The following is a 21910-nucleotide window of genomic DNA, read 5'->3' as shown; positions in this document are numbered from 1 at the left end:
TTTTTAAAGCTTCATATTAATTCTACTGTGCACATCTGGGGTAAGTTGCACTTAATCTGGTTGATTTTATCTATGGAATAATACTGGACATTTGCCATAATTTTGGTAGCAGAGATGGGAACTAAGTTTCACCCCAGAGTTGGTAGGATCTGTCTAGAGCCCTGTATTGAAGAGGATTCTGAGGCTTATCAGGGAGAAGTAGTCAGGGCATATGTGCTGAGCATTTGGTCTGTCCTTGCTGTGCAGCAGTGTTTCTCAACCATATGCATCCAGTGTATCGAACTCCATGTGACCAGGCTTCACCGCAGACCTATGAAACCAGTGTCCCAAGGTGGAGCCAGGACATATATATTTTATTATTGCCAGGTTAATCTGATTGTTGTAGCTGGAGACCAGGGTTGACAGCTGGTTGTGGATATTTGTTAGAGACCAGAATTGAGTCAGAGTAAGGGTAATGCCTTAAGTCAGTCTTGGCAGAGCCAGGTGGGGAGCAGTGCTGACCATCTGGTATCATGGAAGAACACACGGAGCTCCTGTTTAGTCACTGAACTATTCATGCTGAGTTAATGTTTGGGTAATGATCTATGACATGGGCTCTCAAACTTAAGTGTTCATCATCAGAGCCTGGAGGCTTGTTAAATTACAGAGTGCTTGGGCCCTCCCTGGGAGTTTCCAATTCAGTAGTTTTAGATGTATTCTGAGATTTTGCATTTCTTCAAGCTCCTAGGTGATATGGTCCTGGGAGCACACTTTAAATGCTATTGGTCTATGATTTGAAGTTAAAAATTACTTAAAATCTTGAACTGTAGTGAATTCTTTCACTGTTGAGTCCAAACTTTAGAAATAGCGTTTAGAATATGTTAGAATAGAATAGTTCAAAGGAAGACATTAAGTTGTAAGACTTACTTACAAACAAATAAGACACAGACTCTGCTTGACTTGGGGGGAATAGCTAGAGGCTGGGCAGGAGAATAAGAGACAGTGGAAACAGGCGGTTAAGTCAGTGACCTAGCCTCAAAGCCTCTTAGCAGCCATGTAACATCCTTAGCTCAGAGAAGGCAGTAGCAACCCACTGCAGTACTCTTGCCTGGAAAATCCCATGGACGGAGGAGCCTGGTAGGCTCCAGTCCATGGGGTCACTAAGAGTCAGACATGTCGGACACGACTGAGCGACTTCACTTTCTGTTTTCACTTTCATGCATTGGAGAAGGAAATGGCAACCCACTCCCGTGTTCTTGCCTGAAGAATGCCAGGGACGGGGGAGCCTGGTAGGCTCCCGTCTATGGGGTCGCACAGAGTCGGACACGACTGATGCGACTTAGCAGCAGCAGCAGCAGCAACATCCCTAGCTAAGTGCAAAGTGAAGAGATTCAGAAGTCTGTAGTGTTTGCTTGCCTTTTTTTGTTTGGAATATTTCTGGTTCTTTGTATGACTCATTGTTAAGGTCTCAGCTCAGATAGCTCTTGTGAGGTCTCCCTCCAAAATTTGTCCCCTCAGAAAGGTCAGCTAGTCCTTCCTATGTTTGTTTGTCTTTTCATGTAAGCAAGCACTCTCCTTGAAGATAAGACTTTTTCTGCCTTACTCATCACTGTGTTTGATGCCTAAAGCTCAGCTTCTCTGTACATCAGTGCCAAAATGAATCTTGGAGACAAAAGATTTTGGTTGAAGTAGAAAAGGACAGCTTTATTGCTTTGCTAGGCAAAGCAGGCCACAATGGGCTAATCCCCTCAAAACTATGTGTCCCAAATTGGGAAAGATAGTCAAAAGTTTTATAGTAATTGCCCAAAGAAGGTGTGATCAGCTCGGTGGACATTTCTTCTGATGGGTGAGGTAAATGGGAGTCAGCTTCATCAACCTTCAGGTCTAACTAGTCTGGGGTCTTCATGCTTGTGGGCTGCATACCATTGACTTCTCCCACCTGCAGGGGATTTCAGTATCTGTAAAATAGCTCAAGGATAACTGTTGTATGTATCCTTAGTAGGGAAACAGGACCTTGCCACAAGGCTGCTCTTGACTGTTCCTTTCTCCCTGGTCTTGCATCCCCTCCCTTCCCTAATTAAGAACTGCTGGAATCTGCCCATTGAAACTCAGGGATGGTCATGGAGACTGAATGAAGGTTGTTTATTAATCAAAGAAATGGGGGACACAAAGGTCTTGAGCCCTGTAGCTCCATGGGGCCCAGCATGGTATTAAGTTCCCAGTTCCCAATTGATACCAGGCCTCGAATAAAAATTTTTGTAGGGATAAATGGTATTGATTATACATCTTACTTGAAGGATTTTATGAATTAATGAAGTCTTGCATTTTAGTTTGATACTGATGCTGCTGCTTTCTTTTTTTCTCACAGCATGTTATGGAAAGCAACCATTGTACTAAGTAGAGGAGTATCAGTTCAGTACCGCTATTTCAAAGGGTGCTTTTTAGAACCAAAGGTATGTTTTCTTTATCTAGTTTCCAGTTTCTTTAGAACACTTCTTTCAAAAGCAAATAAGTTTGGAAATGTTAAAAGTAAAATGAGTTTGTTTTGATCAAATAAGGAAAAAAGAACTCTAGATTAATAATGTTTCAGTACCCAAAAGAAAGGAAATAGCCACTTCAGAGGCAGACAGTGTGTGCAGTGGAATTTTTTTTAAAGACTAATAGTAAGTATGTTCTGCAATATTCTTATCATGAAATTGGTTTTAATGATAAATGTTCTTGATAGGTGTGCATTTTCTATAACTTTTGTGAACTAGTTAGTAACCAGTAGTAAGGGTTTTTCTGTTTGTTTCATGTTTTTGATTTGTTTGTGGTACAATATATTTAGAGGAGTATATAGCCAACTCTTAAGCAACTGTTTTAAAAATTATTTCACTGCAGCCAACTCTTAGTGGCTGCATTAACTGCTATCAAAACTGAAGTCATTCTTTTTAGATTTTTTTCAGTGATGGTGTTGATAAATCAGGATCTTTTCTAAAGGCTTTGAAGTATCAATTAGCTCTAAATCTGCTTGCTCACAATGGCTTATTATTTTGGGATCATTTTCATTTTTATGTTTAGAAAAGAAAATCGATTCTTTCTTATTTTAAAGATAGTTGCTTGCTGAAAGGATTCTTTTCTTTCAGATTTTTATCTGAGCACAATTTGGGCTGCATGTGAAAAAGAGCTTAAGCAGGAGTCTAGGAAGCAGAATGTGGATTAGATCTTTTTAAAAATGTATTTCCCTGTGGGGTCCTTGAATACTAGTTACATGTGAGGAAAAAAAATGCAAGCAGCCACTGTTTCCTCAGTCTCTTTAGCCACCATTATAAAAAACAACAACAAAAAAACTGACAAACCCACTTCAGCTGTCTTTTGCACCTATTACGTTTCTTATTCCAAAAATATATTGTGAATATACTCAGTAATTAAAATTAAATTACATTATAGTTGATCATTATGTTGGCTTATCTTGACAATAGTCTCACTTTAATGGCTTGGGAAAGATCATTTATTTGGCTGAGGGGTTGGATTGTGGCAGAATTCTTTAGTATACAGTAAACATTTGTGCATAGAATGTAGATCATAGCGCTCATGACTAAGCTTGTTTGAGGATCCTAGTATATGAAATCTGTAACATGTGCAATTAATTAAATTTTACTTAAGGGGGCATCTGGACAATAAAAATCATAATGAATCCTTTGGGCATAGTTTCCTAAAGTAAGACTGTTGGCAACACAGGTCAAATTAAGCCAATCTATTTTCTCTTTTCATTGAAGATGTAACCAAAAGCAGCAAATCAATCCAAAATGTCTTTTCAAAAAATTGGCAAGAATTCTGTTTACAGTAAGAAACAAGTTTTTCCCCTTGTAATACTTGCAAAAGTTTACAGTATGTGTTGGTGAGTGTGTTTCTTTAAGTAGGTGCTCTGTATCGTGTACACATGTACCGTGTGATGCAGGGGCTGCCATGGTAAGTATGTTTTTCATGGAATAGAGTAAATAGCCACATAATAAATTCCATGCATATGGTTAGAGATTTTTTCCCCCATATGCCAGCTTAAAGTGACGCTTTTCTTTTTAAAGTTGGTGGCGCTTTTTAAATGAATAATGATTTTAAATAGAAACTTTGTCTAAATTGTGCAATGATAGAACCAATGTGCAAGGAATCTTAAATTGTTAAATGATGTAAATCATTAGAGTATATGTTTTATGAATATAAAGAATGATTGGAAAGAAAAATAATTACAAAAGCATTGAAAAACTGAAATGGGTAATAAGGTTAATTTTACTGAGTCAAAAGTTTTAAATAGTCTATCCAGGCAGTTGTAGGACCTAAAAAAAATCTTGTGATGTCGCTTGACCTTCAGAATTCAGCTTCCTCATGTATAAAATGAAGGGTTTGAACTGTAGATTTTTTAGGTCCCTTTCATTGCTAAAAGTTTTCTATAGAACATTTTACCATTCATAGTTTCTCTTCATAATTTGCTCTTTCTGGCATATTCCTCTTAGTTTAGAAGAGTCTTGAGGTCCTTCTTCTCCTAATTTTTCATATTCTTATACTTTGTAGAATTAGAATAAGGTATTAATAATTGAATTTTAAAATAATTTTACAGGTAACAAATATATTTTAACATAGCTCACAAAAATAGTAGATATTCTTGGAATGGAAACATTGCTGTAAGTCTGCAGATAACCCATTATTTTCGCATCTTCACCAAAGATAATTTTTGAATTAACATGTAACTTAAACATTTTTAAATCCATGTTCACCCCTTTTTATTTGTGCCTGGAATTAGGGATTGTCTCATACTAAGATTATATTGTCTTTGAAATTTTTCATTCATTTCAGTGAAACAGCTCTTTATTTTACAATAACATCTACTTTTAATTTTTACAGGTGTTAACATTCAGTCATAATTAGATTCATTATAAATTTTTTTATCTTGTGGTTAATCTCCCTTGATTATTGTTTAAATCCTTTAACAAAAGAATCAATCATCTGATAGGCAGACAGTTGTTTCTTACTGGTCTTATTAAAAATAGTGATTTTAAAATAACTACATATCTGGCCTCTGACATAGATTAAAAATTCTTCAGAGTCCCTTTCTTTTTTTCTTTTTTATGGAGACATCAATAGTTTAATGAATGGGGAAGCTTGCATGTATGAAACAAATCTTGGAGCAACACCCGACCGTGTGCAAACATTGGCAGGCAGGACATGGTAGCAGTCTTCACTGTGGGTGGGGAATGGGGGAATTACCAGTTGCAGGGGAATTGACTTCAGGTGTGAGCTCCTTTCACATGGGCATTTCTTTCAAAATTGTAGAAAGAAAACAGTGAAATTTCTAAAATTTACACTTGAACAGTTTTTATGATATTTGAAAGCAGTGATATTACGTGATAGTGATAATTTTGCTTGGTGGTTTGTTAAGAACAAAAACTGCACTCTATATGTTATATAATCTTTCTTGTTTCTCAGTGCTTGATGTAGCTGAATGATGTCAATCAATAACTGTTTAAGAAAGCAGTCATTATGATGTTTTTCTGGAAACATTTTGTTTGTTTGTTTTTTTGTTAATACTCATTTTGAAAAGTGTTCCTGCAATCATCTGATTCAATACATGGCTAAAATGGGCTTACCTGATAGTTCAGTTGATAAAGAATCCGCCTGCAATGTAGGAGAGCCTGGTTTGATTTCCTGGGTCAGGAAGATCCCCTGGAGAAGGGAAAGGCTACCCACTCCAGTATTCTGGCCTGGAGAAATCAAATCCATGGACTGTATAGTCCATGGGGTTGCAAAGAGTGCAAAGACACGACTGAGTGACTTTCAATAATAATAATACAAATAAGATGTGGAATAACTCTAACAGTACTGTTACTAGAATACTGTCTTGGGCTAATGGTTACTTTTTTTCTCCAAAGACCCACCTTCTGTTTTACTCCAAAGCACTTAACATTTTGATAGTCTTTTACAGAATGGAACTCTTGGTTTTTTCCTAAGATCTTTCTAAGACTTATTACATTTAGAGTATTAAAAAGGACTGCATGTTTTGGAATTGTTACTGAGATCTTTAATTTCCCAGTGCTCAAGTCTTAAGTTTTTTTTGTTTGAAAAAATATTAGTAAGCCAGAATTTAAGATTACCTTCTGAAGTTTAATAAAGTAGTCATTAACAATTTTGGAAATTCAGTGTGTTTTAAGATTTGGTTCATTTGTCAGTACCGTAACATTTTATGTACCAGTCATGAATTTTTAATGTGAATGCTTGTAGACTCACAAGCCCTTTGGATTTGTAATTGGCCCTTCGGACTGCTCCTCAAAACTCCATTCTGTTCGAGCCTCATTTGCTTTATGCTGTGATTAGAGGGTTTGTTACTAAAACAGACAGGGGTGAGGTTTTTAAACTTAATTACTACAATATGTTCACTCTCAAATGTTTAATCCACAGGGTTATTCTTATATGATTATAGATACTGCAGTCAGCACTTTGTGAAATTCCTCTGATACCAGAATTAAAACAGAAACAGTCTCTCTTCTACTCACTTTTAATGCCCACTGGTATTTACTGTTACATTCATGGCACCCTTTCAAGTCACATTTCACTAGTAACTTTTGTAACAATATGGATCTATACCATTTTTGTAGCAAAGAGGATTTTTTTTTGAGGAGGGTGCAGGGGACATGGGGAATAGGAATAGGTTGGTTAGTTCTGGCTGCCCATTATTGCTAAGAAACATTCCTATTTTTAATATATATATGCATCTTTTGAGGATTATAAAGTTTTATCTGTGAAAATACAGAAAAATGATAGCAAAAAGTTTTAGTAAAAAATATCTAACAGATGCAGGATCAAATGTTCCTCGTTTTTAAACATAATTCACCATATTTTAAGATGAACACTTTCACGTTACATTTTTTTAAAAACGTCTACACAGTTTATTATCAATTCACAAGTGAACACTTATGACAAGGATGCATTCAGCCGGAGAAAATGAGTTCCTGTATTGTCCCAGGATTAAGGAATTGAATGTATATCTAATGCAGTGTTAGTTTTCAAACTTTGAAAGTTTGCAAGTTTTAAATAAGGTTTTAGCCTCTGGATATTTTAAGTAGCAGAATTCTCTCTTGCCTAACTTGTTACATACTTACTGTCATTTGGCACATTTCTTAAATCAATATTGAAATCCTAGAAAAAGTTATAAAAGAGTATTTAATGCCATCTGCAGATGTACTATAGGGAGAAATGTACATGTTCCAGACTTAAGAGTATATATAATACATACCTAGAAAAGAATTTGAATATGTGAAAATATTGATAGTGATTGTCTATAAGTGATGTGATAATGGGTGATTTTGTTTTCTTTTTGCTTTTTTGTATTTTATTAAATTTCTTTTTCAGGAAGAAAAAATACCTTGTTAGGTTGTCAAACCTTGTTAGGTTTGAAATTTTGCTTTTAAAATATGTAAAGGATTGTTTTTGGCACATAAGTTTAATTAGTCTTTTTTTTTTTTTTTTTAAATGAAAATTAGGAAGCACTTCATACTTTAGTCCCTTAGGAACACACAAAAGAGTCTTTGTGGTAGTTCATTCTAGCTTTTAAATTGCTGTAGATATTATCAACAATACATAAGGCTGGGCTTTTCCTGGTGGCTCAGATGGTAAAGAAACTGCCTGAAATGTGTAGGAGACCTGGGTTCAATCCCTGGGTTGGGAAGATACCCTGGAGAAGGGATTGGTTACCCACTCCAGTGTTCTTGCCTGGGAAATCCCATGGACAGAGGAGCCTGACAGGCTACAGTCCATGGGGTCGGCAAGAGTCAGACATGACTGGGCAACTAACACTTTAACTTTCTTTTTAATAAGACAACTCGATAACAGAAGACAAGTATTATAATTTTTCACACTGTATGAATTTATAAACTTCAAGGCATGAAGAGTAAAACTGGATGCCTACTCCCATTTAATTAAACTTGTTCTTCAGATTTACCCATGCATGTTTCCTTTCCTAAAGGAAAGGGCTTCTTGTGCTCCTTAAAAGCACTGGTTACTCTGATATGAGGATCTGATATTCTTCCTGTTACCTACTTAGCAGTTTTAAAATACATGAAATGAAGAACTTTATGATGCCTTTTAGTTCCTTGCATACTTGTGATAATTGATCTTGCAGTATTTGTTCTTACTGTTTATTTCTATCGGAGAGTTTCAGCTTTTTCCAAACCCTTGAAGAGTTACTTCAGATGAGATGCTTCTTCCAATAATCACATTGACTGCCGATATACGGAACATAAAATGTATTTGCTGTTAATTTAACTCAGAACAGAGTATCAGTTAACGATTAAACTGAGTATTGCAGGCAGATTAAAGAATGGATTTAGAATGGTTTTATGTGCCAGTTCATCTCATTTTTCTTTGTTTACTTCCTCACCCTCATTTTCTTCCAGCGTTCATCATGTTTTGTGACCTGGTACATTCCTGATTTGGGGCATTATAATATTGATATTAATAAGATGAATCTCTTGGTTTCATGCTTAGTATAAGACTTAGGCCACAAACATCTAATGACATCACGGGTAGAAAATAAGATATAAGAAATTATTGCAGACGTTTAACTTTTAAATTGCAGACTATCGGTGGCCCATGTCAAGTCATAGTTCACAAGTGGGAGACTCATCTACAACCACGATCAATAACCCCTTTAGGTATGGGCATTAACTGCATCTGTTTGAGGCATATGCATAAAGTTACTAATATGCTGCACATTGGCTTAGTGAGATTTAATAAATATTTAAAGTTTAAGGTAAATGCATTGTCAATACTGCAAGTTTCACTTAGTGTCTTACTTTCAAAACTAAGCAGTTCTTAATTGCCTTTCTTTGTAAACTTAATTAGAAACCTTTGTCTAGTTATTTTTAATTTCTTGGATTAGATGACTTTATGGAATATATATTTCCATTTGGAGTAGTTACAAGAGTTTGTAAAATAGCATTTTTCTTAACTGAGCATCTGTCTGTGGCTTTGATTACTTGCTCAGAGAACTTAGAGAACATTCAAGGAAAGAACTAACACAAAACAATGATTCTTTTAACTTTGAGTAGTATGTTATTTTATTGTGTGTGTGTTTTTTTTTAAACTAGTAAATATTTGAATAAACTTGTATGAATGAATTCAAATTTCCTGGTTGTAGCAGACATTTCCCCCCAATACCCTGCTGGCTATGTTAAAGTTGCTATTCAGATAATTTTTGTTTGTTTGTTTAAGTGTTGTTTAGTTTTCTTATGCCCAACAGTGGCATTTCTCTTCATACAAGTATTTTTGAATTTCCTTTTCCATACTGAGATTGAAATTTGAAATTCTTTGCACATACATTAAATTACCCACTTGGTTTTGTGTATAAATTAGTGCTGAGAAATCTTTTAGTTTCTAGAAAAAATTATAATTTAAAGATAATAAATGGCTTGTTAGTTACTAGCCTAGATTAGAAAATAATGAGTGATTCTGCTTTACCTTGCATCAAGGACACATCTCGTTTAAACAAATATCTTGTTCCATCCTCTGTTGGATTTTCTTTTTGCATGTTTTAATACATTTCTGATACTATATTTATAATTGTTAGGATAGTGTACTTTAGAATTATACTGAGGTTGGAAAATATTAGGAATTGAATATTTTAAAAATTGCATTTTGAAGCATCCTGCAATTAAATATATTTTGAGAGGTAGGATGATTTTTGTTTCTGATTTTTTTAATAAATTTATTTTAAGCTTTTGGGAAGTATAACTTCTGAACTTAAGAGCTGTGTGAAATATACCAGAGAATCTTTACTGGAAACTATCACACTTATTTTGACAACTATTTCAGATTTATGTTTAAAGTAAACTGGGGAATGAAGTAGCAGGGAAGATAATCAGTATTTTACTTAGAGGGTGGGGATTAACACTTTTTCTCATTTAGTTGACATTTCTGTTGAAAGGGAGCACTTACCTTTTGGTAGTTCCTCACAGCTCTATGTATACAGGTAAGTTTATGCTGTTTGAAAAGCTTTTAGCTGGCTGTAGAGAATAGTTGGGGTTTGAGGAGCATTATATTTTAGTTAAGATCAGAATAGGGACTATGTGAGAATAAGCATTTTAATTGTGCCAAGACCTTTGGTTTGTAAAAAACCAGGCGATATTGTTCAGCAACTTGTCAGTCTCATATATTGGTTGGTATAAACATTTGTCCCAGTGCCTCTAGCCTGGAGCACCTCTCTGAGGACTTTTCTTTTCTCTTCCTTGTAACATTGTGAATAATCACCATGAATGTAAGAACTATTACTGTCTGATAGCCTCCTTAAAAGGGGTTTCTTTATTGAGGGCTACAATAAATATGCTTATTCACTTTGGGATGCTTTATATTTTTAATTAATTTAAAAAAATCCTTAAGGTGGTAATTTCTTAGTTGTTCATTCTGTGTGTACATCATGAATTTTAACTAAGTTTTCTATTTTCCTTCAATTTTAGAAAGTGAAATTATTATTGACGATGGACAATTTGGAATCCACAGTAAGTGAGACTGAGTTTTCAAAAACCTTCATCACATGGTTGAGATCTTACATAACATTTTCATTAGAAACAGCACAGAGAAATAAGACTATGATTTTTTTTAGATTATTTATCTCTTTATTTTTGGTTGTACTGCATCTTTGTCTAGTTAGGATGAGTGGGAGTTGCAGTACTTGGGTTTCTCACTACAGTAGCTACTCTTGTTGCAGAGTACAGGGTCTAGGCACAAGGGCTTCAGTAGTTTCAGCTCAGGGACTTATCAGTTGTGGTGCATGAGCTCTAGTTGTCCATGGCATGTAGAATCTTCCTGGACCAGGGGTCAAACCTGTGTCCCCTGCATTGGCAGGTGGACTCTTAATCCACTGGATCACCAGGATCTGCTGTATCACCATGCTTCTTGTGGAATCTTAGTTCCCCAATCTGGGGAATCAAACCTGTGTCCTCTGCAGTGGAAGTGCACAGTCCTAACCACTGACCGCCAGGGAATTCTCTGCAGTATAATTCTTATGCTTTACAATTTTATGTTTTTGATTTTTATTTGGCTGCTAACTTTAGGTGTAGGAATTAATAGAATTAAAAGTATTATACTTAATGGTTATTATATCATCACTTAACAGTATTGTGTTTGAGAATATTAATTGTTCTAAACCTTTAAATGTGAACCATTACTCATAACCAACATTTGTGCATTGTTTGTGTGTGCATTTATGCTAAAATCCAGATTAAAGAGAATGTTCTAGGCATTCTGGCTGAGTAAACAATTTACAGTGGAGTCTAAAGTCCTTTTACTTCTGAAAATGTTGTGCATTCTTATACTTTCTGCATCAGTAGATATTTTATCCTAAGGATTCAAGTTATTTCTTCAATGACAAATTCATTATCATGCTAAACCTCCATCTTCATTTTAGATACTATACCATAGGAATCAAAAGTTATAAAGGGGGTGAGCAGAATGTGTGCTTACAGAACCAGAGATAATTGCTCATAACCAGAATTACTTGTTCCTGTTGAATACAGGAAGGAGTAGGGCCTGGATGTTTTATTTTTATTTATTTATGTGACTCTGCTGGGTCTTCACTGCCGCACGTGGGCTTTCTCTAGTTGTGAGGGAGGGCTGCTCTTCCATGTGGTGTGCACTGTGGTCTGCAGGCTTCTCATTGCAGTGACTTCTCTTGTGGAGAACGGCCTCTATGCTGGTGGGCTCAGTAGTTGTGGTGCCAGGGCTTAGTTGCTGTGGCATGTGAAATCTTATAACCAGACCAGCGATCGAGCCTCTATTCCCTTCATTGGTGGATGGATTCCCATCCACTGAGCCATCAGGGAAGTCTGGGCCTGAGTGTTTGGATTGTGGTTTTACTAGGTACATATGTTTATTCACTTTACAGATGTATATGCCTTTGTAGTGTTAGGACAGTAACTTAACTTATTTTCTTGATTTTGTTTGGGATTATTTATATTATATCATAAAGGAGTCTAACACTTGAGATGGTAATGGTTTCTCTTTATGTATAAAATTTTGATAGTTAGGAAATCAGACCTAAGGAGAAAGTTTCCTTGATTTATTTATTTTTTTTTAAATCCTATTGATGGAAAACTTAGGTACAAAACAGTTGTCAGCTCCCTGGTATTTATGACAATGTTATTACTTTTGTTAGTAAGAAACTTCACATTAACAGTGCTAGCAGTGTTATCACAATCATGCAGTTTATCAGTGACAGAATATTAGGTGGATAATACATTTATTTTTTTTTTCAACTTTAAGAACAATTCATTTTTCATTGAAGGATAATTGCTTTACAGAATTTTGCTGTTTTCTGTCAAATCCCAACATGAATCAGCCATAGATACACATATATCCCCTCCCTTTTGAACCTCCCCATCTCCCTCCCCATCCCACCAGTCTAAGTTGATACAGAGCCCCTGTTAAGAGTTTCCCAAGCCATACAGCAAATTCCCATTGGCTATCTATTTTACATATGATCATGGAGGTTTCTATGTTACTCCTTCCATACATCTCATCCTCTCCTCCCCTTTCCCCATGTCCATAAGTCTATTCTCTGTGTTTCAGTTGCTCCCCTGTAAGTAACTTCTTCAGTACCATTTTTCTAGATTCCATATATATGTGTTGAATACAATATTTATCTTTCTGACTCACTTCACTCTGTATGGTAGGTTCTAGATTCATCCACCTCATTAGAATGGACTCAAATGCATTACTTTTTTATGGCTGAGTAATACTCCATTTTGTGTGTGTTCTACAACTTGTTTATCCATTCGTCTGTCAATGGACATCTAGGTTGCTTCCATGTTCTAGCTATTGTAAATAGTGCTGCAATAAACAGTGGGATACATGTGTCTCTTTCAATTTTGGTTTCCCCAGGATATATGCCTAGGAGTGGGATTGCTGGGTCCTATGGTGGTTTTATTCCTAGTTTTTAAAGGAATCTCCATACTGTCTTCCACTGTGGCTGGATCAGTTTACATTCCCACCAACAGCCTTCCCTTTTCTCCACACCCTCTCCTCCACACCCTCTCCTCCACACCCTCTCCTCCACACCCTCTCCAGCATTTGTTGTTTGTAGACTTTCTGATGAGGGCCATTCTGACCAGTGTGAGGTGATATCTCATTGTAATTTTGATTTACATTTCTCTAATAATAAGTGATGTTGAGCATCTTTTCATGTGTTTGTTAGCCATCTGTATGTCTTCTTTGGAGAAATGTCCGTTTAGGTCTTTTTCCCACTTTTTGATTGGGAAGTTTGTTTTTCTGGTATTTAGTTGTATGAGCTGCTTGTATATTTTGAAAATTAATCCTTTGTCAGTTGTTTGATTTGTTATTATTGTCTCCCATTCTGAGGCTTGTCTTTTCACCTTGCTTATAATCTCCTTTGCTGTGCAAGAGCTTTTAAGTGTAATCAGGTCCCACTTGTTTACTTTTGTTTCTATTTCCATTACTCTAGGAGGTGGGTCATAGAGGATCTTGGTTTGATATGTGTCTTCGAGGGTTCTGTCTATGTTTTCCTCTTAAGAGTTTTATAGTTTCTGGTCTTAAATTTAGGTCTTTAATCCATTTTGAGTTTATCTTTGTGTATGGTGTTAGAAAGTGTTCTAATTCCATTATTTTACATGTAGCTGTCCAGTTTTCCCAGTACCATTTATTGAAGAGGCTGTCTTTGCCCCATATTGCCTCCTTTGTCGAAAATAAGGTACCCATAGGCTTTCTATGTTGTTCCATTGGTCTATATTTCTGTTTTCGTGCCAATACCATACTGTCCTGATGCCTGTAGCTTTGTAGCATAACCTGAAGTCAGGAAGGTTAATTGCCCCAGCTTCATTCTTCTTTGTTAAGACTCCTTTGGCTATTTGGGGTCTTTGTGTTTCCATGTGAATTGTGAAATTTTTTGTTCTGGTTCTGTGGAAAATGCCATTGATAATTTGATAGGGATTGCATTAAATCCATAGATTGCATTTGGTAGTATACTCATTTTCACGATATTGATTCTTCCTACCCAGGAACATGGAATATCTTTCCATCTGTTTATGTCATCTTTCTTTCATTAGTGTCTTATAATTTTCTTTGTACAGTTCTTTTGTCTCCTTAGGTAAGTTTATTCCTAGATATTTAATTCTTTTTGTTGTAATGGTGAATGGAATTGATTCCTTAATTGCTCTTTCTGATTTTTCATTGTTAGTATATAGAAATGCAAGTAATTTCTGTATATTGATTTTGTATCCTGCAACTTTGCTAAATTCACTCGTTAGCTCTAGTAATTTTCTGGTACTATCTTTAGGGTTTTCTGTGTACAGTGTCATGTTATCTGCAAACAGTGAGAGCTTTACTACTTTTCCACGGGATTCCTTTTATTTCTTTTTCTTCTCTGATTGCTGTAGCTAGAACTTCCAAAACTATGTTGAATAATAGTGGTGAAAATAGACACCCTTGTCTTGTTCCTGATCTTAGGGGGAATGCTTTCAGTTTTTCACCATTGAGAATAATGTTTGCTATAGGCTTATCATATATGGCCTTTACTGTGTTGAGGTAGAGCTTTTATTTTTGAAGAGTTTTAATCATAAATAGGTGCTGAATTTTATTCTGCATCTATTTGGATGATCATGTAGTTTTAATCTTTCAATTTGTTAATGTGGGGTAGGTATCACATTGATTGATTTACATATATTGAAGAATCCTTGCATCCCTGGGACAAACTGAACTTGATCGTGGTGTATGAGCTTTTTGATGTGTTGCCAAATTCTGTTTGCTGACATTTTGGTGAGGATTTTTGCATCTATGTTCATCAGTGATACTGGCCTATAGTTTTCTTTTTTGTGTGTTGTCTTTATCTGATTTTGATATCAGGGTGATGGTGGCCTCATAGAACGAGTTTGGAAGTGTTCCTTCTTCAATTTTTTGAAAGATTTTTAGAAGGGTAGGCAATTAGCTCTTCTCTAAATGTTTGATAGAATTCTCCTGTGAAGCCATCTGGTCCTGGGCTTTTGTTTTCTGGGAGATTTTTGATCACAGCTTCAATTTCAGTGCTTGAATTGGGTTGTTCACAATTTCTTTTTCTTCCTGGTTCAGTCTTAGAAGATTGAACTTTTCTAAGAATCTGTCCAGTTCTTCCAGGGTATCTATTTTATTGCTATATAACTATAGTAGTCTCTTATAATCCTTTGAAATTTCTGCATTGTCTGTTGTAACCTCTCCTTTTTCATTTCTAATTTTGTTGATTTGATTCTTCTTTTAAGAATGAGTCTGGCTAAAGGTTTGTCAATTTTATCTTCTCAAAGAACCAGCTTTTAGTTTTATTAATCTTTACTATTGTTTCTTTATTTTCCTTTTCATTTATTTCTGCTCAAATTTATGATTTATTTCCTTCTACTAATTTGGGGGTTTCTTCTTTTTCCAGTTGTTTTAGGTGTAAAGTTAGATTGTCTGTTTGCTGTTTTTCTTGTTTCTTGAGGTAGGATTGTATTGCTATAAACTTCCTCTTAGAACTGCTTTTGCTGCATCCCATACATTTTGAGTTGTGTTTTCATTGTCACTTGTTTCTAGAAATTTTTTGATTTCCCTTTTGATTTCTTCAGTAACCTGTTAGTTATTTAGAAATGTATTGTTTAATCTCCATGTGTTTATGTCAAATCTGTTTTTTTACAGTTTTTCTTTTAATTGATATCTAGTCTCTCATAGTGTTGTGGTCTGAGAAGATGCTTGATATGATTTCAGTTTTCTTAAATTTACTGAGGTTTGATTTGTGACCCAAGATGTGGTCTATCCTGGGTAATGTTCCATGTGCACTTGAGAAGAAGGTGTATTCTTTTGCATTTGGATGGAATGTCCTGACAATATCAGTGAGATCCATCTCATGTATCATTTAAGACTTGTGTTTCCTTATTAATTTCTGTGTGGGTGGGGTGTTAAAGTGTCCTACTATTATTGTGTTACTGTCAATTTCTCTTTTTATGTCTGTTAGTGCTTGTCTTATGTATTGAGTTGTTCCTATGTTGGGTGCTTGAAAGTGAAAGTGAAGTCGCTCAGTCATGTCTGACTCTTTGTGACCCCCCTGGACTGTAGCCCACCAGGCTCCTCTGTCCATGGGATTCTCCAGGCAAGAGTACTTGTTGGGTGCTTAGTTACTTAGAATTCTTATGCCTTCCTCTTGGATTGATCCCTTAATCATTATGTAGTGTCCTTCCTTATCTCTTGTAATCTTCTTTATTTTAAAGTCTATTTTATCTGATATGAGGATTGCTACTTCAGCTTTCTTTTGCTTCCTGTTTGCATGAAATACATTTTTCCATCCTCTCAGTTTCAGTCTATGTGTCTTGAGGTCTGAAGTGGGTTTCTTGTAGACAGCATATATGTGTGTCTTCTTTTTGTATCCATTCAGCCAGTCTGTGTCTTCTGGTTGGAGCATTTAATCCATTTACATTTAAAGTAATTTATTGATATGTATGTCCCTATTGTCATTTTCTTAATTGTTTGGGGTTGATTTTGTAGATCTCTTTTCTTCTGTTGTGTTTCCTGACTGTTTTCGTTTCTCCGTCAATTTTGAATGAGATCCTTGCCGGGTACAGTAATCTAGTTGTAGATTTTCCCCTTTCAGTACTTTAAATATATCCTGCCATTCTCTTCTGGCCTGCAGAATTTCTGCTGAAAGATAAGCTGTTAAATGTATGGGGTTTCCCTTCTTTGTTACTTGTTGCATCTCCCTTGCTGCTTTTAATATTCTTTCTTTGTGTTTAGTTTTTGTTACTGTCCTGGTGTTTCTCCTTGAGTTTATCCTGTATGGGACTTTTGTGCCTCTTGGACTTGACTATTTCCTTTTCCATGTTGGGGAAATTTTCAACTATAATCTCTTCAAAAATTTTTTCATACCCTTTCTTTTTCTCTTCTTCTTCTGGGACCCCTATAATTGGAATGTTGGTACATTTGATATGGTCCCAGAGGTCTCTGAGACTGTCCTCAGTTCTTTTCATTCTTTTTACTTCATTCTGCTCTTCAGAAGATATTTCTCCCATTTTATCTTCCAGCTCAGTGATTTTTTTTCTTCTGCTTCAGATACTCTGCTATTGATTCCTTCTAGAGTATTTTTAATTTCAGTAATTGTGTGTCTCTGTATGTTTATTGTTTAATTCTTCTAGGTCTTTGTTCATTGATTCTTGCATTTTCTCCATTTTGTTTTCAAGGTTTTTGATCATCTTTATTATCATTATTATGTATTCTTTTTCAGGTAGTTTGCCTGTTTCCTCTTCATTTATTTGGGCTTCTGTATTTCTAGTTTGTTCCTTCATTTGTGCATTATTTCTCTGCCTTTCCTTTTTTTTTTAAGTTATTGTGTTTGAGGTCTCCTTTTCTCAGGCTTCAAGGAAAGTTGAATTCTTTCCTTGAAGAAGGTTGAATTCTTTCTTCCTTTTGATTTCTGCCCCCTTAAGGTTGGTCCAGTGGTTTGTATTGAGCTTCCTATAGGGTGAGATTTGTGCTGAGTTTTTGTTTGTTTTTCTTCTGATGAGAAATGCTGAGTGAGGTGATGATTTGGTTTGTATTTTTGTTTTGTTTGTTGTTCAGATGAGGCGTCCTATACAAGATGCTACTGGTGGTTGGGTGATGGTGGGTCTTGTATTCATGTGGTTTCTTTTGTGTTAGTTCTCACTATTTGGTACTCCCTGGGGTTAGTTCTCTGGTAGTCTAGGGTCTTGGAAGAGTCAGTGCTCCCACCCTAAAGGCTCAGGGCTTAATCTCCTTGGAGTCATGAACTATGCCATGGCTCAGGAGATAAACAGCTCCAGAAATGGGGTGTTATTACTTGATAAAATCTTTCAACAAATATTTGTTCAGTACTTGGTGTGTGTCAGGCTCTGTTCCAAGCCCCTTATCCTGTTCGGCCTCGGCTACCCTCTGGGTGGCAACCACCTGTTCCCTACCCCTAGCAGCTCCCAGCACATTGATTTTGTTCGATTCCACCTCCTGGTATCTCCACTGCCAGCACTAGTGGAATAACTAGTTTTCAGCTGAGTGTCTCATGTGACACTTCGGAATTGTAACCGTGGTCACCAGTAGAACAACTGCTAGGTTATAAGCCTTCTTGGGATATGTATTCTTTCTGAGGTAGATTTGTATTGCTTCAATAATATATTCAATAAAAGTATTTTAATTTAGTTTGTTTAGTTGTTAATGTTCATTTAGTTTTTTTCCCCCTTCATATGTATATACTTTATATACTTCATATAAAAGTTTTCTTTTAATGACAAATTTAAGACTACTTGTATATTTGCTTTGAAGAGAAATACCAGTGATAGATAACCTGAGTGTATCAAACTGAATGTGAACTGAAACTGTCAATGTGTCTTGTAGTTATTGGATTGTTTTTTAAAATGTGTATATTAATTAGTGTTCTTCATACTTTTTCTAGATGGTATTGAGACTCTGGATTCTGGATGGCTGACATGTCAGACCGAAATCAGATTACGTTTGCATTATTCCGAAAAACCTCCTGTCTCAATAACCAAGAAAAAATTTAAAAAATCTAGATTTAGGTAGGACCAAGTGTATTTGTTACTTAAGTTATTTATTTTCACCATTGCTGTAGATTTCCAATCCATCTGGTTATAGGCTTTGAGTGTATCAACTGAGGAAATAGCATACTTATATTCTAACAAACAACAGGGTCTTGTAAAAGTGAATTTGCTTCCTTACATGAAGATTACTACAGTTAAATGTATTTACATTAGTCTTAATCTCCAAATGTGAAATCAGAAAAATTTTTTTTTTACCTTACGTAAGTGATTTCTAGGCTGACATGTCTTTGTAGTTCCTACCATTTGAAATTTCTTAGTGTAGCAATAAATATTTGTTTTAAAATTGATGCGATGAAATGATTTTGTGTTAAATGAGGGGAGAATGGCACAAACAGAAAAATGGTCATTGGAAATACACTTCAGTGTCCTAAATTTTCCTGTGTCTTAAAAACAAAAAACCTTTTCATTAAGGAAAGGTCACAGTTACCATAGCAGTTCCAGATTAGTGCAATTTTAATCTTAATTTAAGAAATAGATGTCAAACTTTGTATAAATAAATAAATAGTAACAAACTTTTGTAATGTCACCATGTATATCTTTGAATGAACTGATTTCTTAGCAAAGCAGGCAGCCTTATCATTTGAATTTTTTTAACTTTGGGACCGAGAATTCTAAGTATGCTATGTAATGCAGCTTTTTCTAACAAAATGTCAGGGACTGGGTTGAAACGGCCATTTTCAGTAACTAAAGTAGTTAATAATAATAGTTAATATCTATTTTCATGATAAAATTAATAATGATGTTGCAGTTTGTAAATCCATAAATGCTTTACAGTAACTGCTGAAAATACTATATTACTAATCCTAGTCATAATATACATATGGGAAAAGGTCGATGACACTTCTCAACCCTTTCCATTGGCCTGTTCTGAGAGTGAGTAAAGCGTGTTGGGTGTACCTTGTCTCTGATCATTAGCTTTTTTAGGCCTCTGCTTTGCTTCTGAGAAACCTAGGTAATTGGACCTCGTAGCTGATCTGCTCGGTCAGTTTGATTGCAAAGATTCTCTAACCAGATAGTCATAAATAATTAGATACTGTATTTACATGTTAAAAGAAGCAAATAAGTTGTGTTATAGCTATAAAGTGTCTTCGTTTTATGACTTTGAAATGATAATGGTAAGACTTCTCATTTCCACTGTAAGGGATGTGGTTCCATCCTTGGTTGGTGAACTAAGATCCTGCATACTGCAGTGCAGCCAAAAAAATTAATAGATAATTAATTGTGTTCTGATTGGATTGTTTATGCATACTGAGTCCTATGTTTTTCTTGTTTATATAGAAATTGAGTGTTTGTATATATTACTGTGTTGCTTAGGCTTAAATTGTTACATTTTTATAACCATACTTATTTAGCCACTACAAATTAACTGATTCCTACTGAAATAATTGTGCATAGCTAGCAATTGATGTTTGTTTTGACCATCTCTTTCCCCCGAATTCATAGTATTGATAGCTTAAGCCTTCATTTGCTAGAAAATAATTGATCTGCAAATTTATCATGACTACTTTAAAAGCTTAGCAACAGTGTTTGTGTTTTAAATAAAACACTTAACATGATTTTTTATCTCCTTAACACCACATTTTATTTATTTATTTTCAAAGACACATTTATTCATTGTCATGATCAGACTGTTACATGTAGCAATCAACAGCATGGGTGCAAAAAAAAGTCTACTTTAAAACTGTCCTGGAATGCTTTACACAGAACAAACTTGAATAACCTGTTACACAATTAGTCACAAATACAGTCCTCAAGTTTTTTACCCATACAGATGAGTATTGCCTAAAACATCTTTCTTTATAGTTGCTGGGCCCTGCCACCACTGTGCTTGGCTGAGTTCACAAATCTGTTACAACCTGTGGCTTGCCTGTCACTTCTCTGGCTCTCCTGCTAAGCTTTGTTTCCTGGCAGTAATTAAAACCTTCTGCCACTGCCATAGCTACTGCTACTGCTGGAACCACCAGAGTCACCTTCCTTTTGTGGTTCAGCAAGGTATTGGCCTTCACTAGCATATGAGCCAGAACTTCTCCCTCCAAAGTTTCATCCTTTCATGAGTCCAGAATTTGAAGATTGATGTTGTAGTTGCCAAAATCATTGTAGGTTCTGCCACCTCCAAAATTGTTTCCATTATTATCAAATCCATAGCCATCCCCACTGCCACCATATCCACCACCACCAATGGCTATTACCAAAGCCACCTCGACCACCGAAGTTTACTCCACAACTAGAGTTGTCATCCTCACCACAACAACCTCCTTGATTACCACCAAAGTTTCCAGAAGTACTTCTACCTCTTTGGTTAGATGAAGCAGTAGCTGTCTCTTACTTAGATAGGGCTTTCTTGCTTCACAGTTGTCGCCATCCACAATATGGTATTTCTGAATGGCAGTCTTATCTACAGAGTCATGGTCATCAGAGGTTACAAAAGCAAAGCCTCTCTTTTTGCTGCTGCCTCAGTGATTCATGATTTCAATCACTTCAGTTTTCCCATACTGTTCAAATTAATCTCTTAGGTGATGTTATTCAGTGTCTTCTTTAATGCTACCAACAAAAACCTTTTCACATTTAAGTGGGCAGTTTGAGAATCTTCTCTTGATACAACCCTTTTTGGTTCCACAACTCTTCCATCCACCTTGTGTGGTCTTGCATTCATGACGAGATCTGCCGCCTCCATTGTGACTTACGTGACAAACCCATGCCTCTAGAGTGCTTGATATTTGGACCCCTCATGACCACAGTGTGAGCATTCCCCAATGCTCAGAATGGCTTCTCAGACTCTCCTCAGTTGTTGCAAAGCTCACTCCTGATGAAGAGCTTCTGCAGCTGTTCAGGCTCTTTGGGAGACTCTGACTTGGACTTGCCTTCAGCACTGCTTGCTTAGTGATTTCCACAAGCCAAATGGAGTAGTCTAACAAGCAAATCTCACCACCACATTTTACACACAAGTTTCTCTTTCACTTGATTCCACCAGAACTTAGAAAGCAGTGTTACTTTATGATAGACTATAACATTTATATATTCATTCCAATTCCAAAGAAAGGCAATACCAAAAAATGTTCAAGTTACCACACAATTGTACTCATCTCACATGTTAGCAAGATAATGCTCAAAATTCTCCAAGCTAGGCTTCAACAGTACATGAACCGTGAACTTCCAGATGTTCAAGCTGGATTAGAAAAGGCAGAGGAATCAGAGATCAAATTGCCATCATGTGTTGGATCATAGAAAAAGCAAGAGAGTTCCAGAAAAAACGTCTACTTCTGCTTTATTGACTGTGCCAAAGCCTTTGACTGTGTGGATCACAACAAACTCTGGAAAATTCTGAAAGAGAT

The 21910-nt window shown here is 35.9% G+C and overlaps 1 protein-coding gene across 6 annotated transcripts in view; it reads left to right on the top strand.

Moving 5' to 3' along the window:
- The window catches only part of GPCPD1 (glycerophosphocholine phosphodiesterase 1), a 64788-nt gene that overhangs the window by 10298 nt on the left and 32580 nt on the right, over nt 1-21910 (top strand). For 4 of the 6 annotated variants that reach the window (XR_008701566.1, XM_055544237.1, XM_055544236.1 and 1 more), the window contains 4 exons: nt 2348-2432; nt 8585-8660; nt 10461-10502; nt 18413-18536. Coding sequence is in view for 5 of the 6 variants with exons in the window: in XM_055544236.1 (XP_055400211.1) it covers nt 2348-2432; nt 8585-8660; nt 10461-10502; nt 18413-18536 (327 nt within the window). In the remaining variant the exon portion in view is untranslated. The remainder of the gene's footprint in view (nt 1-2347; nt 2433-8584; nt 8661-10460; nt 10503-18412; nt 18537-21910) is intronic. The other 2 variants (XM_055544239.1, XM_055544238.1) reach the window with 1 other exon arrangement.

Source organism: Bubalus kerabau, chromosome 13 (assembly GCF_029407905.1).
Source record: "Bubalus kerabau isolate K-KA32 ecotype Philippines breed swamp buffalo chromosome 13, PCC_UOA_SB_1v2, whole genome shotgun sequence".
Classification (NCBI taxonomy): domain Eukaryota; kingdom Metazoa; phylum Chordata; class Mammalia; order Artiodactyla; family Bovidae; genus Bubalus; species Bubalus kerabau.
Note: the sequence above shows the minus strand (reverse complement) of the source record. Positions and strands in the feature narration are given on the sequence as shown.